The sequence below is a fragment of the Saimiri boliviensis genome, chromosome 2, assembly GCF_048565385.1.
Source record: "Saimiri boliviensis isolate mSaiBol1 chromosome 2, mSaiBol1.pri, whole genome shotgun sequence".
NCBI classification, from domain to species: domain Eukaryota; kingdom Metazoa; phylum Chordata; class Mammalia; order Primates; family Cebidae; genus Saimiri; species Saimiri boliviensis.
Window position 1 is genome coordinate 210,095,476 of NC_133450.1, and position 19,480 is coordinate 210,114,955.

At 47.7% G+C, this 19,480-nt stretch overlaps 1 protein-coding gene across 5 annotated transcripts in view; it reads right to left on the reverse strand.

The window, feature by feature from the left end:
* The window catches only part of ASTN2 (astrotactin 2), a 959,402-nt gene extending 940,264 nt beyond the window's left edge, over positions 1-19,138 (reverse strand). For 4 of the 5 annotated variants that reach the window (XM_074395240.1, XM_074395241.1, XM_003925189.4 and 1 more), the window contains exon 1: positions 18,471-19,138. In XM_074395240.1, coding sequence (XP_074251341.1) covers positions 18,471-18,912 — 442 coding nt within the window. In that variant the 5' untranslated portion in view covers positions 18,913-19,138. The remainder of the gene's footprint in view (positions 1-18,470) is intronic. The other variant, XM_039475069.2, reaches the window with a different exon arrangement.
* Positions 19,139-19,480: the final 342 nt, after the last annotated feature.

Here is a 19,480-nt window from a genome sequence, read left to right on the forward strand (position 1 = left end):
GCCTGAGGGCCTGGAGAGTTCTGAATTTGGATAATCGGGGGAATTGGGGTACAGATCGGCAGAGTGACACAGAAGCCCCAAAAAACTCTACATGTATGCGATGAGCGCGAAGAAGACTTGAAGGGGAATGTCTGTTCGGGTGTGGTCCCAAATGGAAACAAATATTTGTTAATATTTAATTATTTTCTAAAAATATTAAAAGCTACTGCTGAACAACAACAACAACAAAACTTTACAGAATATTCCTCGTCTTTGGGAAGTCAGTGGATCTGGGAATTTAACAGCAGCTCTAACATGCTAAGCCACTTCACTAAGGGAACCACAGTTTTCTCATCTATAAAACAGGGATAGTGTGGGGTGCCTCCCTGAGAAGGCCACCCCAAAGCATGAGGACGTCAACAGCAATTGCTGAGGAATTCTAGGAAGGGTTATGAACTACAAGAGTCAGGAGTTCCTGGGTCGTCTCTGGGATTCTGTTTCCTCCTCTTTAAATCAGAATTTTAGACAAATGATACCTAAAGCCCCAGCCACTAAAACTGCTACGACTTAATGCCTCCACCAACCTGAAATGTATGTATTTCAAAAGCTTTCATCTAGCCTTGTCTCCACTGACTGCCAGATGAGGCTGCGCTTCATGTTATCTCTGTAGAACATTCTGGGCCTCCCCAGCCATGAGTGCTTGCATTGGTAAGGTGCTGCCTCTCCAGCACTCTAAGGGACTTTGCCACCAGTTAAGTCGTATTTTACTGGAAGCCAGTTTGTCTTCCAGACCTGCTTATGCTCATTGTATTTCTTATAATTACAAAACTTAAAGGAATATTTTACTTTTTATTTTTGTGTGTATATAGTAGGTGCACATAATTGTGGGGTACATGAGATGTTTTCTTGTTGTTGTTGTTTGGAGACAGAGTCTTACTCTGTCGCCCAGGCTAGAGTGCAGTGGCTTGATCTCAGCCCACTGTAACCTCCACCTCTCTGCTTCAAGTGATTCTCCTGCCTCAGCCTCCCAAGTAGCTGGGATTACAGGTATGTGCCACCATGCCCAGCTATTTTTTGCATTTTTAGTAGAGACAGGGTTTCCCCATGTTGGCAAGGCTGGTCTCAAACTCCTGACCTCAAGTGATCTGCCCATCTTGGCCTCCCAAAGTGCTGGGATTATAGGCGGGAGCCACCACACCCAGATACATGAGATGTTTTGATACTGGCATACAATGTAAAAAAAGTACATCATGGAGAATGGGGTATCCATCCCCCAAGCATTTATCCTGTGAGTTACAAACAATCCAATTAGACTCTTTAAGTTATTTACAAATGTACAAAACTTAATAAAATATTCTGCGAATTAAATATTTATGAGCATCTAAAGAAAGTGGTTTCTAGGAGGGCTAAGTTGATTTTACAATTAAAAAAACAAAGAAAGTCACTTAAATATTACTGTTGAATTAGGTCAGGTGCGACAGCTATAAAAATTTAGAAAGGAATCATAAAACTATAAAAATTACTTGGCAAGCATCTTTAGGTCCTCAGTCTCCTTTAATGAAACCAACACTGGAGATCATATCTGGTGTGTTATGAGCACAGTTTATGCAAGACAGATGGCATGGAGCTCCAATCTGCTGACCCGGACTCAAAGAGGCAGCCTTGGGCCTACATCTAATAATCGGCAAATGTATGCACATTTACGTATTTTAAGTTAAAATGGAATGTTTACAGGGCATCTATTACATTTTATGATTCTCTACTTCAATGAACTTTTTCTACTAACTGACCAACTGCCAGTCTAAATGGCTTCAGAAACAAAGATTTCTAGGGCAGGCAATTAAATCTAAATCAGGTAGCCTTCCCCTGAATAGTTTGTCTCCCCATACGAATGAGAAGTTTAAGGAAGAAGAAGATATGCACTGATTCAGCAATCATTCCATGCCAGAGACACTCACCCCGAACTGGTTGTAATAACAGGTGTTTTCCTAGCTTCTCCTTTGCTGAGTTCAGTTTATTCTACTTCTCCAGACAGAAGAATCATCCTATTCCACACTCTCTCTGTGTCTCATATGTACCTGTGTGTATGTATATGTGTGTACATGTATGCATGTTTATGTTACATATGTATATATATGTGTGCATGTGTGTGTGTGAGTCAAGCAAAGGAAAGTAAAAAAGAAAACTCCCTAAGACCTAGAGGAAATCTTGAAGTAGTTTCAGGGGCCTGCACATTCTATGGGGGGTTTGTAAATCTGGCTTAATATTAATTACAAGATGGACAGTAAGATTCCTTCAATCATACCATCACCAAAAAATACAGAAGGAACATTAACCATCTCCTTTCCAATATATTGTACATGGAGAATGGAGGCCAATGCTGTGGTTTAGACATAGTGCCATCCTTCTAAAACATTTTTTAAATTTTAAATGAATGTTTTATTCAGGTGAAACTGAAGCTCCAATGTTACAGGCAGGTAAGAGTAGAGTACCTCTGTAACAGAAGTACAGAGCAACTGATACTCCCCTGATTTATCACGGAGGCCAATTATAAAAACCATTGCCCTAACGAAAAGACAATTTTATCGATATCTCTGTGCCACCTGCGAGAAACTTGCAGAATGACCTCAGACAAATCTCCTCCCCTCTGTTGCACCAAAGGTGGCTGTTCACACACATATCTATTCCACATTCCACAAGCATCCCAGCAAACTGTTCGCCATGGCCACCTTTGAGCAATGAGTTTGGGTGGAGGAGAGACTTTCAGGTTTTCCTTTATAATATCCCCAAACTGCATTAATGTGTTACAACAACCTTGTATTATTTGTTAAAATTTAAAATTAAGGTTGGAAATTCAATAAACATGCATGTACTCTCTGGTGGAGTTACAGAAATTAAAGAGAAACGATGTTTAACTTAGAAAGAAAGTGTACCTACTAACAAGAGAGGCAGACAAGCAATCAACAATATTTCTATGAAAATACTGACCGCACTGAATGTACAAAATGCTTCGGAAATAACTGTTTTGGGGGGAGCCAGGAAAGCCATCTTAGAAGGAGTGAAGGAATGTTCAAGTTGGATCTTAAAAGATGGTAGTCATGAGGCAGAAAAGATATTTTTAAAATATATAAAGGAAATCTGACATTTAAGTGAGCAAAATTCGAATTTTAGAGGACTATCTTTGTCTCTGTGCTTGGGTCGATCAACGTTTTCCAAGTATTGAACCAGAGATGAATTTAGACTTAAATGTTTTTTTGTTTTTTAACTTCAATAGATACATACTTACTTTGGCAGGCTATCTTCCATTTATTGCTAATTATTTTGTTGTTCCATTCATGACTGTGATACAAAATTTCCTTTTTAAAATAAATACAGCTAACCCCATTACTACTGACCTTATGCAATAGACTTCATCTCTCTGAATGGCCATTTCTTCATCTGTAATGTGGCTTTACTAAAAATACTCATAGAAAGGGGTTTTCTAAATTAAAAAATGCCAATGTTATTACTCCAATAGTCTGTGAGCACCCTGCTTTTCTACACCACTAGGGACCCAGCACAGGGTCTGAGATGGAAAGACTACTGAATAATTACTAAAAGGTCTTAACTCCAAGCAAAGAGGTCAAAGTTTTCAGGTGAACTGGTTTAGTCTAGGAAGTGGAAATAAAAATCATCCCCCATGCTAATCCCAATTGACTGGTAGTGACTGATGAGACATTGCATTGAGAAGGAATATCAGGATATCATTAAGTCACTGATCGGCAATATCCATCATAAATACAGAAGTGGAGAGTGGCAATATGGCCAAACATAGTTTCCACTGATCATTCACGTATGCATTTGTTCATTCAACAAAAATTTATTGAGTGTCCGCTATATAATGGGCACAGCTCTAGGCACACGGGATTCTGCAGTAAACCAGACTCGACCATGTCTCCTCTCTCTTGGAGTAGCCTATGCAGCCCAATCTTCCCCCTTACCTGAAGGAGAGCTGGCTCTTACAATATTCACTTAATCTTCCCTGAGGCCAAAAAAAAAAAAAAAAAAAAAAGGACTGCCATTTATTTAAGGTCACACGGCAAATCAATGGCAGAAACAGGACTAGACTCCAGGCACTACCTCCAAATTCAGCACAGTTGTGTACTTAACCAGACTTGCAAAATCTGTTTGGTTTTCCTAGCTCTGCAGCCGCCCTTGCTCAGCCATCAGCCTTTCCACCTGCTGTCCTTTTGTGGGGAGGACGGACCTTCTGTTCCCTCCTGGAAGCAGGGAGGCAGGTGAGGCAGAGCAATTCCCTAGAGGCTTCTGTGGTTTGGAGAGATGGATTAAAGAGGTCAGGACACTAAAAAGGAGAGAGAAAAGAGGGGAGGGAGGGATAGTAGGAGCTCCACGATTGGCAGACCCTTAATTGGTTACTTTGGGCAGTCTCCCTCTAGAGAGAAAGTAATTGAAGAAAGTTCCCTAATAAATTAGTGTGAGACTGGGCTTGAAAACTCTAGTCGCACCTGGGTTCAGAGCTGAGCGTTTGATCTTCAGAGGCCCAGAAACGATAGAGAGAGGAGGAAAGGAGAAAGCTTTATCTAACTGTAACTTCAGCCTCAGAAGTTCCCAGAGGGAACCCTTCTCTCCCTCCTGGGCTCCTAGGATCACTTAGTTTAATCTCATTGCATTAGAGATGAGGGAAAGCCTGGAAAGAGGAAGAGACTTGACCACAGACACCCAGCGGAACTGGGACCAAAACCCACGATTCCTGGTTCTAGTCCTCTCCACCATATTATATTGCCTCTAGGTTCCGTGAGATCTTTACCCACATGACTTGATTTTAGATTCTCTCCACCTGCAAAGGAAGTGGGGGGGGCTGGTATCAGGGATTAAGGTACAGGCAGCCAGTGCTCAATTTACGACCACGGTCAGGACCGCGGAACGGTTGTAACACGATTTGGTCGTAAGTTGAGTAGGCTATATGCACAGTTGAAATGGTGCACGCGGAGATGGTGGTGGTGCCAGAAGCTGGTCCGCACTGTACGCCCAGCTGGACAACATTTGCGCTGCCAGACACGGAGCAGTCGTGGCTAGCGATTGTGGTCGTAAAGTCGAATGGTCTTAAGTTGCATAGGTCGTAAGTCGATCAATACCTGTATTTGCTTTTGTTTATTTAACAAGCACATAGGTAGCATGTACTAAGTGCCAGGTACTGCTGAACATACTTTATAAAGTTTAGATTCTGGAATCCTCTTCCTAATAAGCAACAGAACAACCCAATCAGGTAGTTTTCCCTCTGAAGTGGTGTTCACAAACTATCACCTCCATTTCTGCCCATTTTGTCAGAAAATATCTACTCAGAACCTACTGTGTGATGTTCCTCAACCATGTAGCCAAAAATGATGAACAAGACACACTCCCTACCTCCAAGAACCTGTCAGATAAAGGCTTTTAAAAACAATTGAGATAGCTGAGAGTGTGGTGAATAATGTTGCTACTTTGGTCCAGGGAAGACTACTTGGAGGAGGTGACATTTGAATTTTGTGAGCAAGGGAGAAAATGGTGGAAGACAACTCAGAGAAAAGGGCAAATCGTTTAGGATTTTCTAGACACTGAAAAAGAATAAGGATTTTATCTCCAAGGCAGAGAGAAGGAATTGCAGGTTGTTAACAGGGAATTTGTTTTTTGGAAGATATCATGCTGGCTACTGTGTAGAGCAGAAGTTGACAAACATTTTCTGTAAAGGGCCAGTTAATAAATATTTTAAGCTTTGCAGGCCAGACACTCTATTGTCACTACTTGACTTTGTCATTATAGAACATAAGCAGCCACAGACAACACGTAACAAAGGAGTGTGGCTGTGTTCCAGTACATTCTTATTTACAGGTACTGACATCTGAATTTCGTGACTGTCACATGTCAACAAGTATTTTTCTTTTGACTTTTTGTCAACTATTTTTAAAAAATTAATAGGTTTATGGGTTGGAAAAAAAAGCAACATTCTAGATTTAGCCCATGGGCTATGTGTAGTATGGCATAAACAAAGAACAGAGAATGGAGAGGTAGCGGGAAGACCAGTTAGGAGGCTGATGTGGAAAAGGATGGCAGCTTCGATGAAGGGGATGCCAGTGGAAATTACCAAGAGTGAATTCTGAACATCTTTTTGTGGTGGTGGTGGTGTTTTTTTAGACAGAATGTTGCTTTGTTCCCTAGGCTGGAGTGCAGTGGTGCAACTTTAACTCACTGCATCCACCATCTCCCAGGTTCAAGACATTCTCCTGGCCTCCTCTGTAACTGGGATTACTGGCACCTGCCACCATGCCTGGCTAATTTTTGTATTTTTAGTAGAGATGGGGTTTTATCATGTTGGCCAAGCTGGTCTTAAACTCCTGACCCAAAGTGGTCTGCCTGCCTCTGCCCCCAAAGATTCGAGATTATAGGCATGAGCCACCATGCCCTGCCTGAAAATAATTTTAGAAGCGAGACCGTCAGGGTTAGCTGACTGAAAGGATGAGAGGCAAGGAAAAGGACGAAGAGTGACTGCTTGGCTTGAAAAACTAGGCTAAAAACAGTTTGATTTCCTGAGATGGGGAGAAGTGGGTAGAGCAGGTTTGGGGGTACAAATCACACATCAACAGTATGATCCCAGATAAGAAGGAGAGAAACACAGGTTTCCTGCTGGCTTCTGAATAAAATCAAGGACGCTCAGTTCACTTTGGATTTCAGATAGTCAGTGAGATATTTTTAGTATAAGTATGTCCAAAATACTGCATGGAGCATACTTACACTAAACAAGTATTCATTATTTATTTGAACTTTTTAACTTTGCATTCTGTATTTTTCTATGTTAACTATAGCAACCTACAGGGGTAGGGTGGTAGTGGTATGATGAGGGGTGTATAGGCCTACAGGAAAAAGAAACCTAAGCCCAAGAGGAGAAAGAGAAGGCATCTTGGAGATGACACCCCTTAGAGGAGATGATAGAGCTAAGTCTAGGAGTTGGCCAGGTGAACCTGGAGTAGGAAAACAATCTAAACAGAGAGAATAGAATGAGTTTGTCGCCCTCAGACATTTACAAGTCATTAACATGGCTAGAGCCTCAAGGGAGGAAAGGAACATCAGAGGATGAGGCTAAAGAGCTTCTCACAGGGCTCCACTTCACAGAGGTCCTCCAGGTACCGGCCAGGGTGTCAGTACCTTTGTTGAAGTTCAGATTCCCAGGCCTCTTCCCAGGAGCCTCAGCAGGTCTGGCCTTGAGAACCTGAGGTCTAGGGTGATTTCGATGAGCAGCTAACTTGAGGAAAGCCTGGGTTAAATAATCTGGGAACTCTTCCACCTGCAAATCCCAGGAACCAAAGAAGTTGCTGCTGGCCGTAAAAGTCTTGAAAAGAGTAATTCAGATATTCAGAGGAAAGGCAGCATTGAATAAGTGTGCAGCCTCCCATGGGACCCTCTAGAATGGAGCTCTGTCCATTTGGAGGACAATAGGGAATCCAGAATGTTTGTCAAAGGACTAGTCCTGCTCCTGAATAGTTACCCTGTCTGGCACCTGGCTCTCATTCGGTGCTATCTCCCAGCTCTGTGCAAGTACACCAGACGCCTTCCTGTGCCTTCCCCTGATGCCCCACCCCCTTCCCTCCTCCGCCCACAGCAACCACTGAAATGATTCCCCCAAATGCAGCTATTACTGTGACTGGAAATCTCTTTACTGCTGATTCTGCTAATGGAAATGTTCCTTCCCTTTTCGGCTGCTTGCAAAGCCACTCGTGACTTCCCTGGGTGCATGAGAGCAAGGCTTTGTCAGCCAGCCTCCACCAGAAGGGAGAGGATTCGGCCCCGCCTGCTCCCACAACACCCACCTGCCTAAGACTCAGTCTCTAAGAGCTCTTCTGTCCCAACTGTCCTCAAACAACCCGGAATTCCCTGCTTCCCCGGGCTTCCTCCAGCTCCAAGAGAATGAGCAGACATCAATGGTCAATTTCATCCTTTTTTGCCTTGCTGGGGAGGAGGGGAGGTAGAGAGAGAGAGAGGCATAAGCAGAGCATAAGGGAGTGGAAAGAGGGGGAGGGGAAAGGAAATTCACATTCATTATTGATTCATACCTCCACCTCCTTCCAAAAAAAGGACTCCAGGTGGCGAAGAGGCACAGAGCCCAAGCTGCGTGCCAGACGCTACGCTAGGTGCTTTGCACACACTATCTCCATAAGGATCACACAGCTTAGTGTCAGTAAAAAGTGAGCACAGTGACCGGTGCTGACTGAAATGTGGTTATGGAGGGCTCTCCAAAACTAAGTGACTATTATGTTTTCTTCACTTTATTGGTGAGTCAGCGCAGAGGCTCTGAGAAGTGGCAGACATAAATCTAAAGCTAGAAATGAGTACATCCGGGATTTGATCCCAGGGCTTTTGGTCCTCAGACCTGGCAAAAGTTGCGCTTCAGCACACTGCCACCATCAGAGGACCTGAGCTAGAGACTTGGTTGTGCTGTGGATTAGCTGCAGGACCTTGGAAAATGTACTTGTCCTCGCTAGGTAGATGAAGGAGTAGGGTTGGATCTCAAAGGCACATTTTACCTCGAAGGATACACCATATATTTGGATTGTTACAGCATGATCATAAATTGTGTGTGTGTGTGTGTGTGTGTGTGTGTCTATACGTATAATAGAGATCCCATCTTCAAGGAGGAAGCACAAAAACTGCACACAATGATGCTTAAGAGGACTGAGTGGACAGATTTCAACTGGAGATTGCGCAGGAGTGAGAAGCAAGTTCACAGAGAGCAGCTACATCTCAGACACCAGACACCTTGGTCATTTCCCAAAAAAGGACATAGAGGCTTATACAAATTTCTCAGAGGGCTAGATTACTAGTCCCCTAGCAAACACTTGGCAGAGCAGAAGGTGACGACTCTCTAAGAGTTGGGAGGAAAGAAGAAAAGGGAAAAAAGGAGGAGGAAAGGGGATGGGGAGGAAAGGAGAGAAGGCAGAAAGAAGAGAGGAAGGGAGAGAGGGAGGAAGGAAACCGAGAAGGCACAGAAACATAGGCGTTTGCTTGTCAAGTGGGTCCAGGAATAACGAGGGGCCTCTGGAGAGTATGAGACAAGGCCTGAAGCTCTCTTGGCAAAGCAGCACGGAGCAAGTGACGGGGCCTGGAGAGCTGCTGAGTCAGCTCCTGGCAGCACAGAATAAGGTGCTCAGTCCCTCGGGCCTGTGAAGCTGTCACACCTGAAGTTTCTGTATAAGAAACGTCTGCAACTTCTTGTTAATGAGAAGAAGGTGACATAATAAGTAAAAAGAGTCTAGAGATGAAAAGTTGAGAACACCTCTTGTTCGATGCAGCAGGCAGGGCAGACAGCACATAGACTATGGAACCAGGCAGCCCTGGGTTTAGACTGAGCTTAGCTATATAACCGCTGTGTGATCTTGGCTGGGTTCCTTCACTCCTCTGAGCCTCAGAGCTCACGCTATAACATGGAATGAACTACATCTGTCCTTCAGCACTGTGGAAAGAATAAATGAGATAACAATTGTACCATGATGGCCCCTGGAACGTAGTACATGTTACATAAATGGTCATGATTTTCATAGCCTACCCTATGCCAGGATGATGAAGGCCAGTGACTTTACAACTCTGGAATTCCAACTCCTGTCCCCAGTTGCCCAGCTGCCCTTCTCTAAGATGGAAGGAAAACACACAGGGGTCAGTAGACCTGGGATCTGGCATCTGCTTTACCACTGACTTGGTGACCTTTATTTCCCATCTTTAGACACAAGTGTTTCATTTAGATAATGTCCTAATGTTTCCATTTCTGATACTTGATAGTCCCAGAAACGTGGTGTATCATTTCCCCAAAACTTGTACTGTCTCTTTGTTTGCTACAATGCAAATGGTTCTAATCTTTTTCGTGGCTTCCAAGCTGCTCAAGACAGAGCCTTCTCTAAACACAGAACTCTTTCCTGTAATCACACTGTTCTCATTAGCCATCCTGCAATCACCCCAAAATAATCAGGAGACAGGAGAAGGTAGCAGCAATTCCTATGAGTGCTCAGAAGAGGGAAGGCTCTGTAGGATGGATGATGTTTAGGCTCACCCTTAACAGGTAAGTGCAATTTCAGCCCATCTCAAGTTCTGTCCACTATGGATTCTGGGATGACACTTAGCAAACCCAGAGTTCTAGCTCTCTGAGATCTCCTGTACACCTACAATGTGGCAAGTAAAGGGTAGATCACCACAGCCCCAGAGATGAAGAAGGTATGTTCGCTATTCACAGGACACATAGGAAAGCAGTGTGAGACAGATGAGGAAACACACAGAGTAAAATCTGCTCTCACTCTGCTCCAAGCCACCATTACTTTTCATCGGTAGAGACTCTTCAGGCTTTCCTGCACCCAGAGTTTCTCCTGTACGGAGCAGTGGGGAATTCTTTTGAAACAGAAGTCAGACCTTGGCACTCGTTCGCTTAAAATCCCGCAGAGCTCTTCATTTCATTCAGAGTCAAAGCCCAAATCCCGACAGTAGTCTGTACGGCCCTATGTGACTGGGGTCTTCTTTTCTTCTCTGACGTTCTTTCCTGCATGCCCCCACCACCACCGCTTGTTCACTGTATTCAGGCCACACTGACCTTCATGCTGTCCCTTGAAAGGTCCAGGTGTGCTAAGCTAGATAATCGCTGGAGCTGTTCTCTGCCCGGAATGTGCTTTTCCTAGATATCCACTTGGCTAACTCCTTCGCCTGCTTTTAGCCTTTGTTCCAATCTCACATTCTCAATAAGCTCTTCTCATTCTATCCTATTTAATATTAAAACCCATCTCCTTATCTCAGAACTCTTGATTCTCTCTTCCCTGTTTTAGTTTTTCCCTTTCTTTCGTAGAACTTCATCTTCTCACATACTACATAATTTACTTATTATGTCTATTGCCATTATCCCCTAACACACGCACACATGCACACACACCACACACGGTGGGGTGGTTGTGGGGGGAAGAGAGAAATAAAAGCTCTTGAAGGCAGAGATCTCTGTTTTTTGTCCTCTGATGTATCCTAGGCACATAGAACAGTGCCTCTCACATCACTGGTGCTCAGTTATTCAAAGGCCCTGGCTATGATTATAGCAGTCTTTATTGATGGTGGGCACCAAGGCTCAGGGTGTACAACTCTGGTGTGGAGGGGTCCAAAAAGGCTTCAAAAATAAGTTGACACCTGAATTTGGTCTCGAAAGGTGAGAAAGAATTTCCTGACATTGTAGTGAGCCAGAGGTGCCAAATGAGAAGGGTTCTTAGTAGAGAATGATCTGGCAGAGTGTGACCGGGACCCTGTACTACTACAATAGGGAGGGGGAAATTAATCATCCTCAGAACAATGGGGAACCGGTGAAGTGCTTTACAAGAGGATGGCCATTATCAGATTTGGGCTTTTAATAAAATCACTTTGCCTGCAAGTACCGAGGATGGATTAGAAGGGATAAGACCACAGGTAGACAGACCAGTGCGTTGACTGTTGAAATTGTAGTAGATGGAAGTGTTGAGGCCCGAGCTTGCCAGCAGCTGCAGCACTGGGAATGAAGAAATGGTTTCCCTTCATAGTTTGTAACCTACAACATCCTTGTCAAATTTCCTAGTAAGAAAGCGACACATATTTCAGTCTTGAATCCTGTATTGTATAGTCACCACCCACTCCTTTTCCACTCAAAAGGGAGTTCTTTTGGGGGGGCTATTGTCCAAAAGAGCTACAGTCAGTAGAGAAAAGCCAGTGAAAGGAGAGAGCAAGTGCTAGAGCATAGAACAACTATCACTGAGCGTTGCTGCCTGCCTCTTTCTGGGGCAGAGAGGCTGTCCTCTCTGCTGCAAGGAAAGTAAAACCAGCTCGTTCTCTCACTATAGTTCATCTTTTTTTGCCACTAGCTGGTCAGTATGAGAACTTGGGAGAGTATCAGCTCTGGACAGGAAGCCTCCTCTAATGCTGCTCCACCCCAAGGTTAAACCTGACTCTTTTTCTCCTTTCCTGGAAAAGAGCAGACTTCCCCCACCCACTCCCAAAGGCAGCTAGGGTGAAAGGCAGCGAGGCTTCCTTCTGCCCCAGAACAAAACCCATCAGCTCAGGTGCTTAGGAGAGACTGGAGTCAATCAGATGGATACTCAGGCAGGAAAACCAATTCAATTTCCCTAAGGAGATTTTTTCCTTTTTTTGGGGGGGGGGCAGGGGAAGAAGGAAAGAGTAGCCTCCTTTATGATGCTGAACAGACTTGTAGACTCTGTAATATGTTTAAATCCAATGCCTCCTGTGAGAGGCCCAGCAATGTGATAGAAAGAGGCACAGTGTGGGATTCAACACAACAGGGCTTAAATTTGAACTGCAGGGTAGGTTTCTTTCCTTGTCTAGGCCTCAACATTACCATGTAAAATGGGATGGGGTGAATTCAATGCCCTGCGAGTCTGTGATTCCGGGAGCCCATCAAAGTCGATGGTTGTGGTGACAGATTCCCAGACTTCCTTTAAGAGGTCACTGTCAGTCTCTATCCTCCTCTCCCCACATCACACGTGTTCACAATGTCCTATGGCAGGCAGGCCCAGGGTATAACAAAGCAAGGAGGTGAGAAGCAGGAGGCTTTGCCAGCCAAAGGCCTACTCAATCCTCCTGCTGCACCTGCTATAAATGAAAACCACAGAAAAATCTTGCAGACCGAGGGCCCAGTTCAGGAAAACGATCAAGCCATGGGTTACGCCAAAGCTTGCAGCGCTCTGCTGCCTCGGTTGGTATCACTGATCCCCCAAGAAGTAGCAAATCTGGTCGGCTTTGACCAAATCTGAGCCTCACTAATGGCTGAAGTTAACTCTTCCTTCTCTCTGCCCTATACTGTCTCAGTAACTTAGTACTTTCTGAGGAGAGACAGCATATTTCACTCTGCCCTGATCATTAAATAAATTTTATCAGCTTTGAGATGGCAAGAAGTGGGGTTGGGTATGAAGTGAGGGAAGTGAGTGGAAAAAACTAGAAGAATCAGATCTGAGGCCACTAAACACTACCTCACCCAAGACCCTTATTTACAATGTCCCAGAAACCTGGACCATCACACCAAGATGGGAACTTGAAGTTTGAGTGCTGCCCAAATACCTCAATTAGCAGTAAGGGACTTAGTTCCCAAATGAAGAAATAACATACATTGTTTTAAACCTATCTTTGTTTCAAGAAATCAAATTTACTCACTTCCCCATCCCAGAATCTCTCTCACACACATACAGAAAAGAACACTGGAATTGATGCTAATGAACATTCTGTGGTCAGAAGCCTCTAGAGAAGACACAGCTTATGACTATTGGTAAGCATTTTTCCTCCCTCCAAATAAAGGGTGTTTACCTTTAAAACCAAACTAGAAAGCAATAAGGGTATACAGCCCAAATATCCAAGAGGGTGTGGGTCCTTTCTTTAAATGCCTGACAAACAGAGGTCCAGTCTGTGCTTGAATAACTATAAGGTGGATTGTACCACCATTAGTGGTCAGCATACTGGGTTGTTGGACAGTTCCAGGGGGCACAGCCTTCTGTAGGGCTCAGCTTTATTCTTTCTGATCTGTTGAGACATTTATTAGAGTTAGGCACCCTCCCCCTCTCCAAAGGAAAATATACTCTTCATTTTGTAGACTTTTCTTTAGGGTCTCCCCCTGCCACCCAGGCTGCAGTGCAGTGGCATGGGCACAGCTCACTGCAGCCTGAAACTCCTGGGCATAAGTGATTTCCCTGCTTCAGTCTCCCAAGTAGCCACCACACTCAGCTCATTGTTGACATTTAAAGGAAGCTTCTCCAGCCCTCCATGGATTGCTTTTCTTAGGCTAAACTCCGTTCTCCCAGCAATTCCTCTAGCCAGGTTGCTGGACCCTCACTTTTTCAAGAAACCTTTGCAGATCTGAGCAAGTTGGCATTTCAAACTGTATCTTCCTCCTTCCTCCAGGCCATCAGCTTATTGCAAAAAGCATCCTTTGGGACGGTCCTTTGGGACACTGCCAGCTTTGTGCATGCAGGTGTGCTTAAACACGGACTAATGAATAGTTTTTGTTTTTTCACACACCCTTCCCCAAATACAGAACACACACTTCTCCTGTCAGGTTGATATGGCAAAGCAAATTACCAAAAAATGTTGACAATGCGTGCTTACTCAATTTTATTGCTTTTACCTGCTTTTTCTGAATCTAAGCAGGTGGCAATCAGTCTTGCCTGACCACTATCAAGCACAGCAAGAAGGATGATATTTCCCTACCTGTGAGCATAAAAGCGAAATTCACAAGACCCCAGGGGCTGCCTGGGGGTAAGTGAGACTGAGTGACATGCAGGTTCACCTTAGAAGCCCGGGCTGACAGTTGTTCCTGCTCAACTTCTTTCTTTTCTATTAGTCCTTCCCACCACCCTCATGTTACCAGTAAAGGAAAACAGACAGTACAAAGCAAGAGGAGCTATCAGAGTCACGGAGTAGGTCAGGGCACTTCAAGTTCATAGAATCTTTACACGAAAGGATTATTTTAGAGCTCATCTACCCACTCATATTGCAGCAGAAAGAATTGAAGCTCTGGGGGATACATGACTTATTCAAGGTCACAGTGAGCCAGAGCTGAGATTTCCAGATCCCAACCAGCGTTAAATTTCTAAGCTGCATTTTAGCATTCAACTTCTCCTCATTTTGCCTGTTAAATCCTCCAAGGCCTAGTTCAGGTTCTTTCTGTTCCAGAAAGTGTCCCCAGTCTTCCCCAAGTCTACAAAGATGCCTTCCTTCCCTAATGCCACAAAATGTATCATCTCCATCACTCATTGGCATCAATAAATAAAATGCCCTTTGACATCCATGAGTCCTGAAACTTTTGAGCTGGCAGGGTCATTGGATGTCATTTAACTCATGTTTCACTTTCAAACTTACATAGGTCAGCTCACCAAAGCAGCTAAAGTTCCTTTGCAGAAAGGCTCTTGTCTTTGACAATCTTGATGATTGTTATCCCTCTCTACTCAGCACTATGCCCTGCAAAATTGTCATATTTGCTTCAGAATGCCAGTTTAGCAACCTACAAGAATGTAGGTGTCTGGCAGACCAGGATTCCAGTTCCAGGTCTGGCCACGTATTCCCAGTATGACTTTGTTAGGTGCTTGACCTCTCTTAAAAATGCTTCCTCATCTGGCAAATGGGAGTAAAAGTAGAGCCCACTCCCTATATGTTATGTGACTTAATAATACAAGGCAGGAAGAAAGCTCTTAGCACCACATTAAGGATTCAATAACTATTTGCTATTCTTTGATCACTTTCAGGGAGATTCACTTTGTCAATGTCACTGACTTACAATCACAATCTAAAGAAGAGTCCCAGGCAAACAAACTTGGGAGATATTTCACGCCTGAAGAAAACTTCCATCTACTTAAGGCAGGCTGGAATTTCATAGAGAGACTAGAAATTTTAAAAAAGGAAAGGATCTGGGGAAAAAAAAAAAAAGACTTGCTGACAGTCTGGTTATTACCAATAGTAGTCGATAACTGAAACAAAAGAGGCAGAAGGAAGGGAGGCTGGGCTAAGTATGAAGGTGACCTTGGAGCATGCAGATGGGATACAGTGTGTGAAAAATTACTTTAAGGTCCCCTACTGGAGTTTAAGTAAGAATTCTACCTTTTATTTTTATTTTTTGTTCTCCTTTAATGCCAGGGAAGATTTACCACCACTAATTCTGGTCCCAGGACCCAAAGCATGACCACAGGGCTTTGGTGGACACCATCACCCCCTAGTGGTGGCTCCACACTCCCCACTATTGGCAGATTGGCATTTACCAACTTTGCATGCCCAGCTGTGGCACCGGCCATGTCCAAATCCCCTGAACTGACAAGCTGATAGTGAAAGACGCCCAACTCGCCAGAGACAAACACTGGGCAGGATGTGTAAAAGTCGGAATGCGATGGGGCTGCCTTGGGACGATAGAAAGAGATGGCCACAAATGACGCACAATATCAGCCCCAAACCCACCCTACCACCACCACCCCTTCACCCCAACCACAACCCCAACCCCCAGCCACCACCAACTCTCATTTCCGGCCAGCTTGGCCCTCCCAGAGCTCATTGTGCACTCTGTGTTTACACACAAACAGTCGAAGACCAACACAAATAAAAATCCCACGTCTCCCTACACAGCTCCTGCTATACCCAGCCATCTGGTGACTACCTCGCTAGCCAAATCCCCGTTGGGAGCGCCTAAAGCTGCCAGTCCAGGGCGCTAGGGAGGAAAGGAGGAGGCAGGAACCCCAACCCCTGCATGCATCCAAAGGGCTCAGCACTGTCAAGGAGGCCAGCCCTGTCCTCTCCAAGGGGCAGAGGGTCCCCAGCTGCCAGGCTCAGGGGCCGGGCATCTGAGGAGGGGGAAGGCTCCCGGTGCAGGTTTCCAGGAGACTCTGGAGCAGCATTTGGGTCCTGGGGTAGTCAAGACTTCAGTTCCTCATTCAGCTCCTCACTCAGCTTGTCCCAGGCTCAGAGGCACCCATCCCGTTCGAAAGCCAAACTTAAAAATGGCAGAGATCGTCAGCTCCAGGAATCCCGGGGCACCTATATGTCAGCTCCAGGAATCCCGAGTCCTCCATATCCTCAGAGACTTGGAATGCTCTGTGGCCCTCACTGCCAAGTCAGGCCATACCCAAGGACCTTCTCACCCCTTCGCTTGAATAGCCATTTGGGGGCGCTGGAGGAATTTTACCCCTCATCTCTCAGAGTACCCCGGAGTAGAGGGCTCTAAAGGATGAAAGGAGAAGACCAGGATTGGAAGTGGTAGTGAAGGGATACCTTCTGTATCTCCAGAAGGACCCTTCCCCACGGGGAGGTGGCAAGAGCCAGCGGCCTGAGGTTAGTCAGGCGGCGCCCTAAGGAACACCACCTCCATCCTCCTTTCCTTTCTCGGACATGGGCAGCCCCACGGGTGCACGTGGGAAGAGCTACCGGTCTGTGTGTGTCTGCTTGTGTATACGCCTGTCTGTGTGTGTGTGCGTGGAGAGTCGCCGCCAGACGCGCCACCGCGGGGAGTCCCCGGGGAACGTGCAGGGCGCTCCGGTGGCTCGCCTCCCGAAACGTTCGGCACGCTCAGATTACAGCCTGCGAGGTCGGGTACCGGGGCCCGAACCCCGAGGTTCAAGCTCAGAGCGGGAGAACGACTGGCACTCACTCAAATCCCCAGAGGCGGTAGCATACCAGGATGGGATTGGGTCACAAAAATACTTTGAACAATATCATGGCTACAAGAAGAGTGGAGCTTAGTCCGCTGATTATTCTGTGGGTGTTTTCAGCTGAGCGAGGAGTTAACCTCGGAGGTTCAGGGATCCTAAAGGTTTTCACCTGGAGGGCCCGGCACCCTGCGTTGCCCGAGGCGGATCCCACCAAGGCAAAAACCCGGCGAAGAAGAGCTCGTGGTCTGGGCGAGCCCCAGGCGCCTCACAGGCACTGTTGATGGCCAGACTCCGACAACCAATGAGGCCCTGCGCCCCAAGAGGGGAGGGGAGAGTGAAGAGCAGCGAGCGCGGGAGAGCTAAGGGGAACAACATTTTTGTAAACGCTCTCCGAGATAATTAAGCTATCAATTACCCGGGTGGGAAATCAGCCGCGCTTCCCACAGCTACACGGAAGGGCCGACTCCTCCGGGACTCGCGCAGGGAACCAGCAGGCAGCAAGCTGCTGGCGAACTTTTCTGATTAACTTTTCCGCTGGAGCCCCCCCCCACCCACACCCGTCTCATCTCCTTTCCCTTTTTCTTGCCTTTAAGTTGTTATTATTAGCCCAGGAAGTGAGCTGCAAGGACAAACCTGCTCTCTGCCGGGAGGTGGGCAGAAAAGCCGATAACACGGATGGGGGCGGGGGGGGGGGGCTCTAAACGTGGAGACCTGGGACTCGGAATCCGAGTCCTCAGCAATCACTCAAGTCTCTCCATTTCACAGATGGCCAAAACTGAGGCCCAGAGAAGGGAAACGACTTGGCCAAGGTCACTCATCTCATACGGAAGCCACGCTTTTGCGGGTTGGGCGATTCCACAAGGAGCTACTCCGCTCCGATTCTCAAGAAAATCCATCTGGAAGGGCAGAACCCACAACTCCGAGGAGAGAGCGAGGGGGCGGGAACGGCGGGCGGCCAGTGACGGTGCCCGCAGGAGAAGTGGGCGGCTCGACCAGAAGCTGGCTTAGGATCTGGGATGCCCCGGCCCCTAGCCAGAGCACCTTCAGCTAATGGGGTCTCCGGCGTCCGGTATGGATCCGGCAGAGCTCGAGGCAGAGGGGCAGGATCCCACTGCGGGAGGGCTGGCACGCCCCCAGGCTCCCGCCGCGCGCTCTCAGGACCTCCTCCCCACGCTCCTTTCCAACCACCTGTGCGACCTCCGGGCCCCTCCTCTGCTCTCTGCCAACCCCACTCGGGGCAGCCCCGGGTGGGCATCCCCAGGGCGCCGCCACCCGCCCGGCCTCACGCAGGGGTTCGGGGTTCCTTGGGGTCCAGCGCGTGCGGGCGCCCAACCTTACCCAGGGTGAAGAAGGGCAGCTCGGTGTTGTCCAGGTCGTCCTGCACCGCGATGCGCCCCGGCAGCTCGTTACGCACAAAGAGCAGGAGGCGCGTCTCGGCGGCGGTGCCGGCAGAGCCGGGAGAGCCCGGGGACGCGGCGGCGGTGGCTCCGGCCCCGGTCCCAGCCCCGGCCCCTGCGCGGGCGCCGCTCCAGCCGATGTCGCTGTCCCGCAGGGCGGGCAGTGTGGACACCGTGACGGTCTTCAGCCGGCACGGGCTGTCGGGCTCCCGCGAGGCGGCGGCGGTGGCGCCGGCCAGCAGCGGCGGCGGCGGCAGCAGGAGCAGGAACAGCAGCAGCAGCGGCGGCGGCGGCGGCGGCGGCCCCGGGTGGAAGCGGAGCCTCGGCCGCCCCAGGAACCCCGAGCCGGGGCCGGGGCTGAGCCGGGCGCCGGTGGCGGCCATGGCGGGAGGGGCTGCGGTGCGGCGGCGGCGGCGGCGGCGGCGGTGGCGAAGGAGGAAGAGGAGGCAGCGGCGGCGACGGCGGACGCCGAAGCGAAGCAGGACGCCCGAGCTAAGGAGCCGAGAGAGCCGCTCGCCAGCAGCCCCCGGCTCCGGGCTCCGCCTCCCGATCGGCCCTGGACCGCCCCCCCGCGCCGCCTCCCCGGGCCCAGCCGCCCGTCCCCGTCTCCGGCTCCCCCCGCAGACCCCGAGCGTTTCGGAGGCTCCGCCCGGCCTCGTGCAAGTCCCAGTCGCTCCCTCCCCTTTCCCAGGATCCCCCAATCCCGCCCTCACAGCATTTTTAGCCAAAACACCCCTCCCCAAACTCCCCAAATTTCTAATACTTAGGGCCCCCGCGGGTCCTACCAACGCCCCCCTCCCCCAACTCAACCCAGCTCTCCTGGCTTCACCCCACCTTCAGCTCAACCCAGAGGCTGCACCTGGGGGCGCACCCTGGCCCGGCCTTGCTCAAGGCCCCGCCTTCTTGGGGATAGGGAGCCCCCTGGATGGCCAAGACTTAACTTTGTCTCCC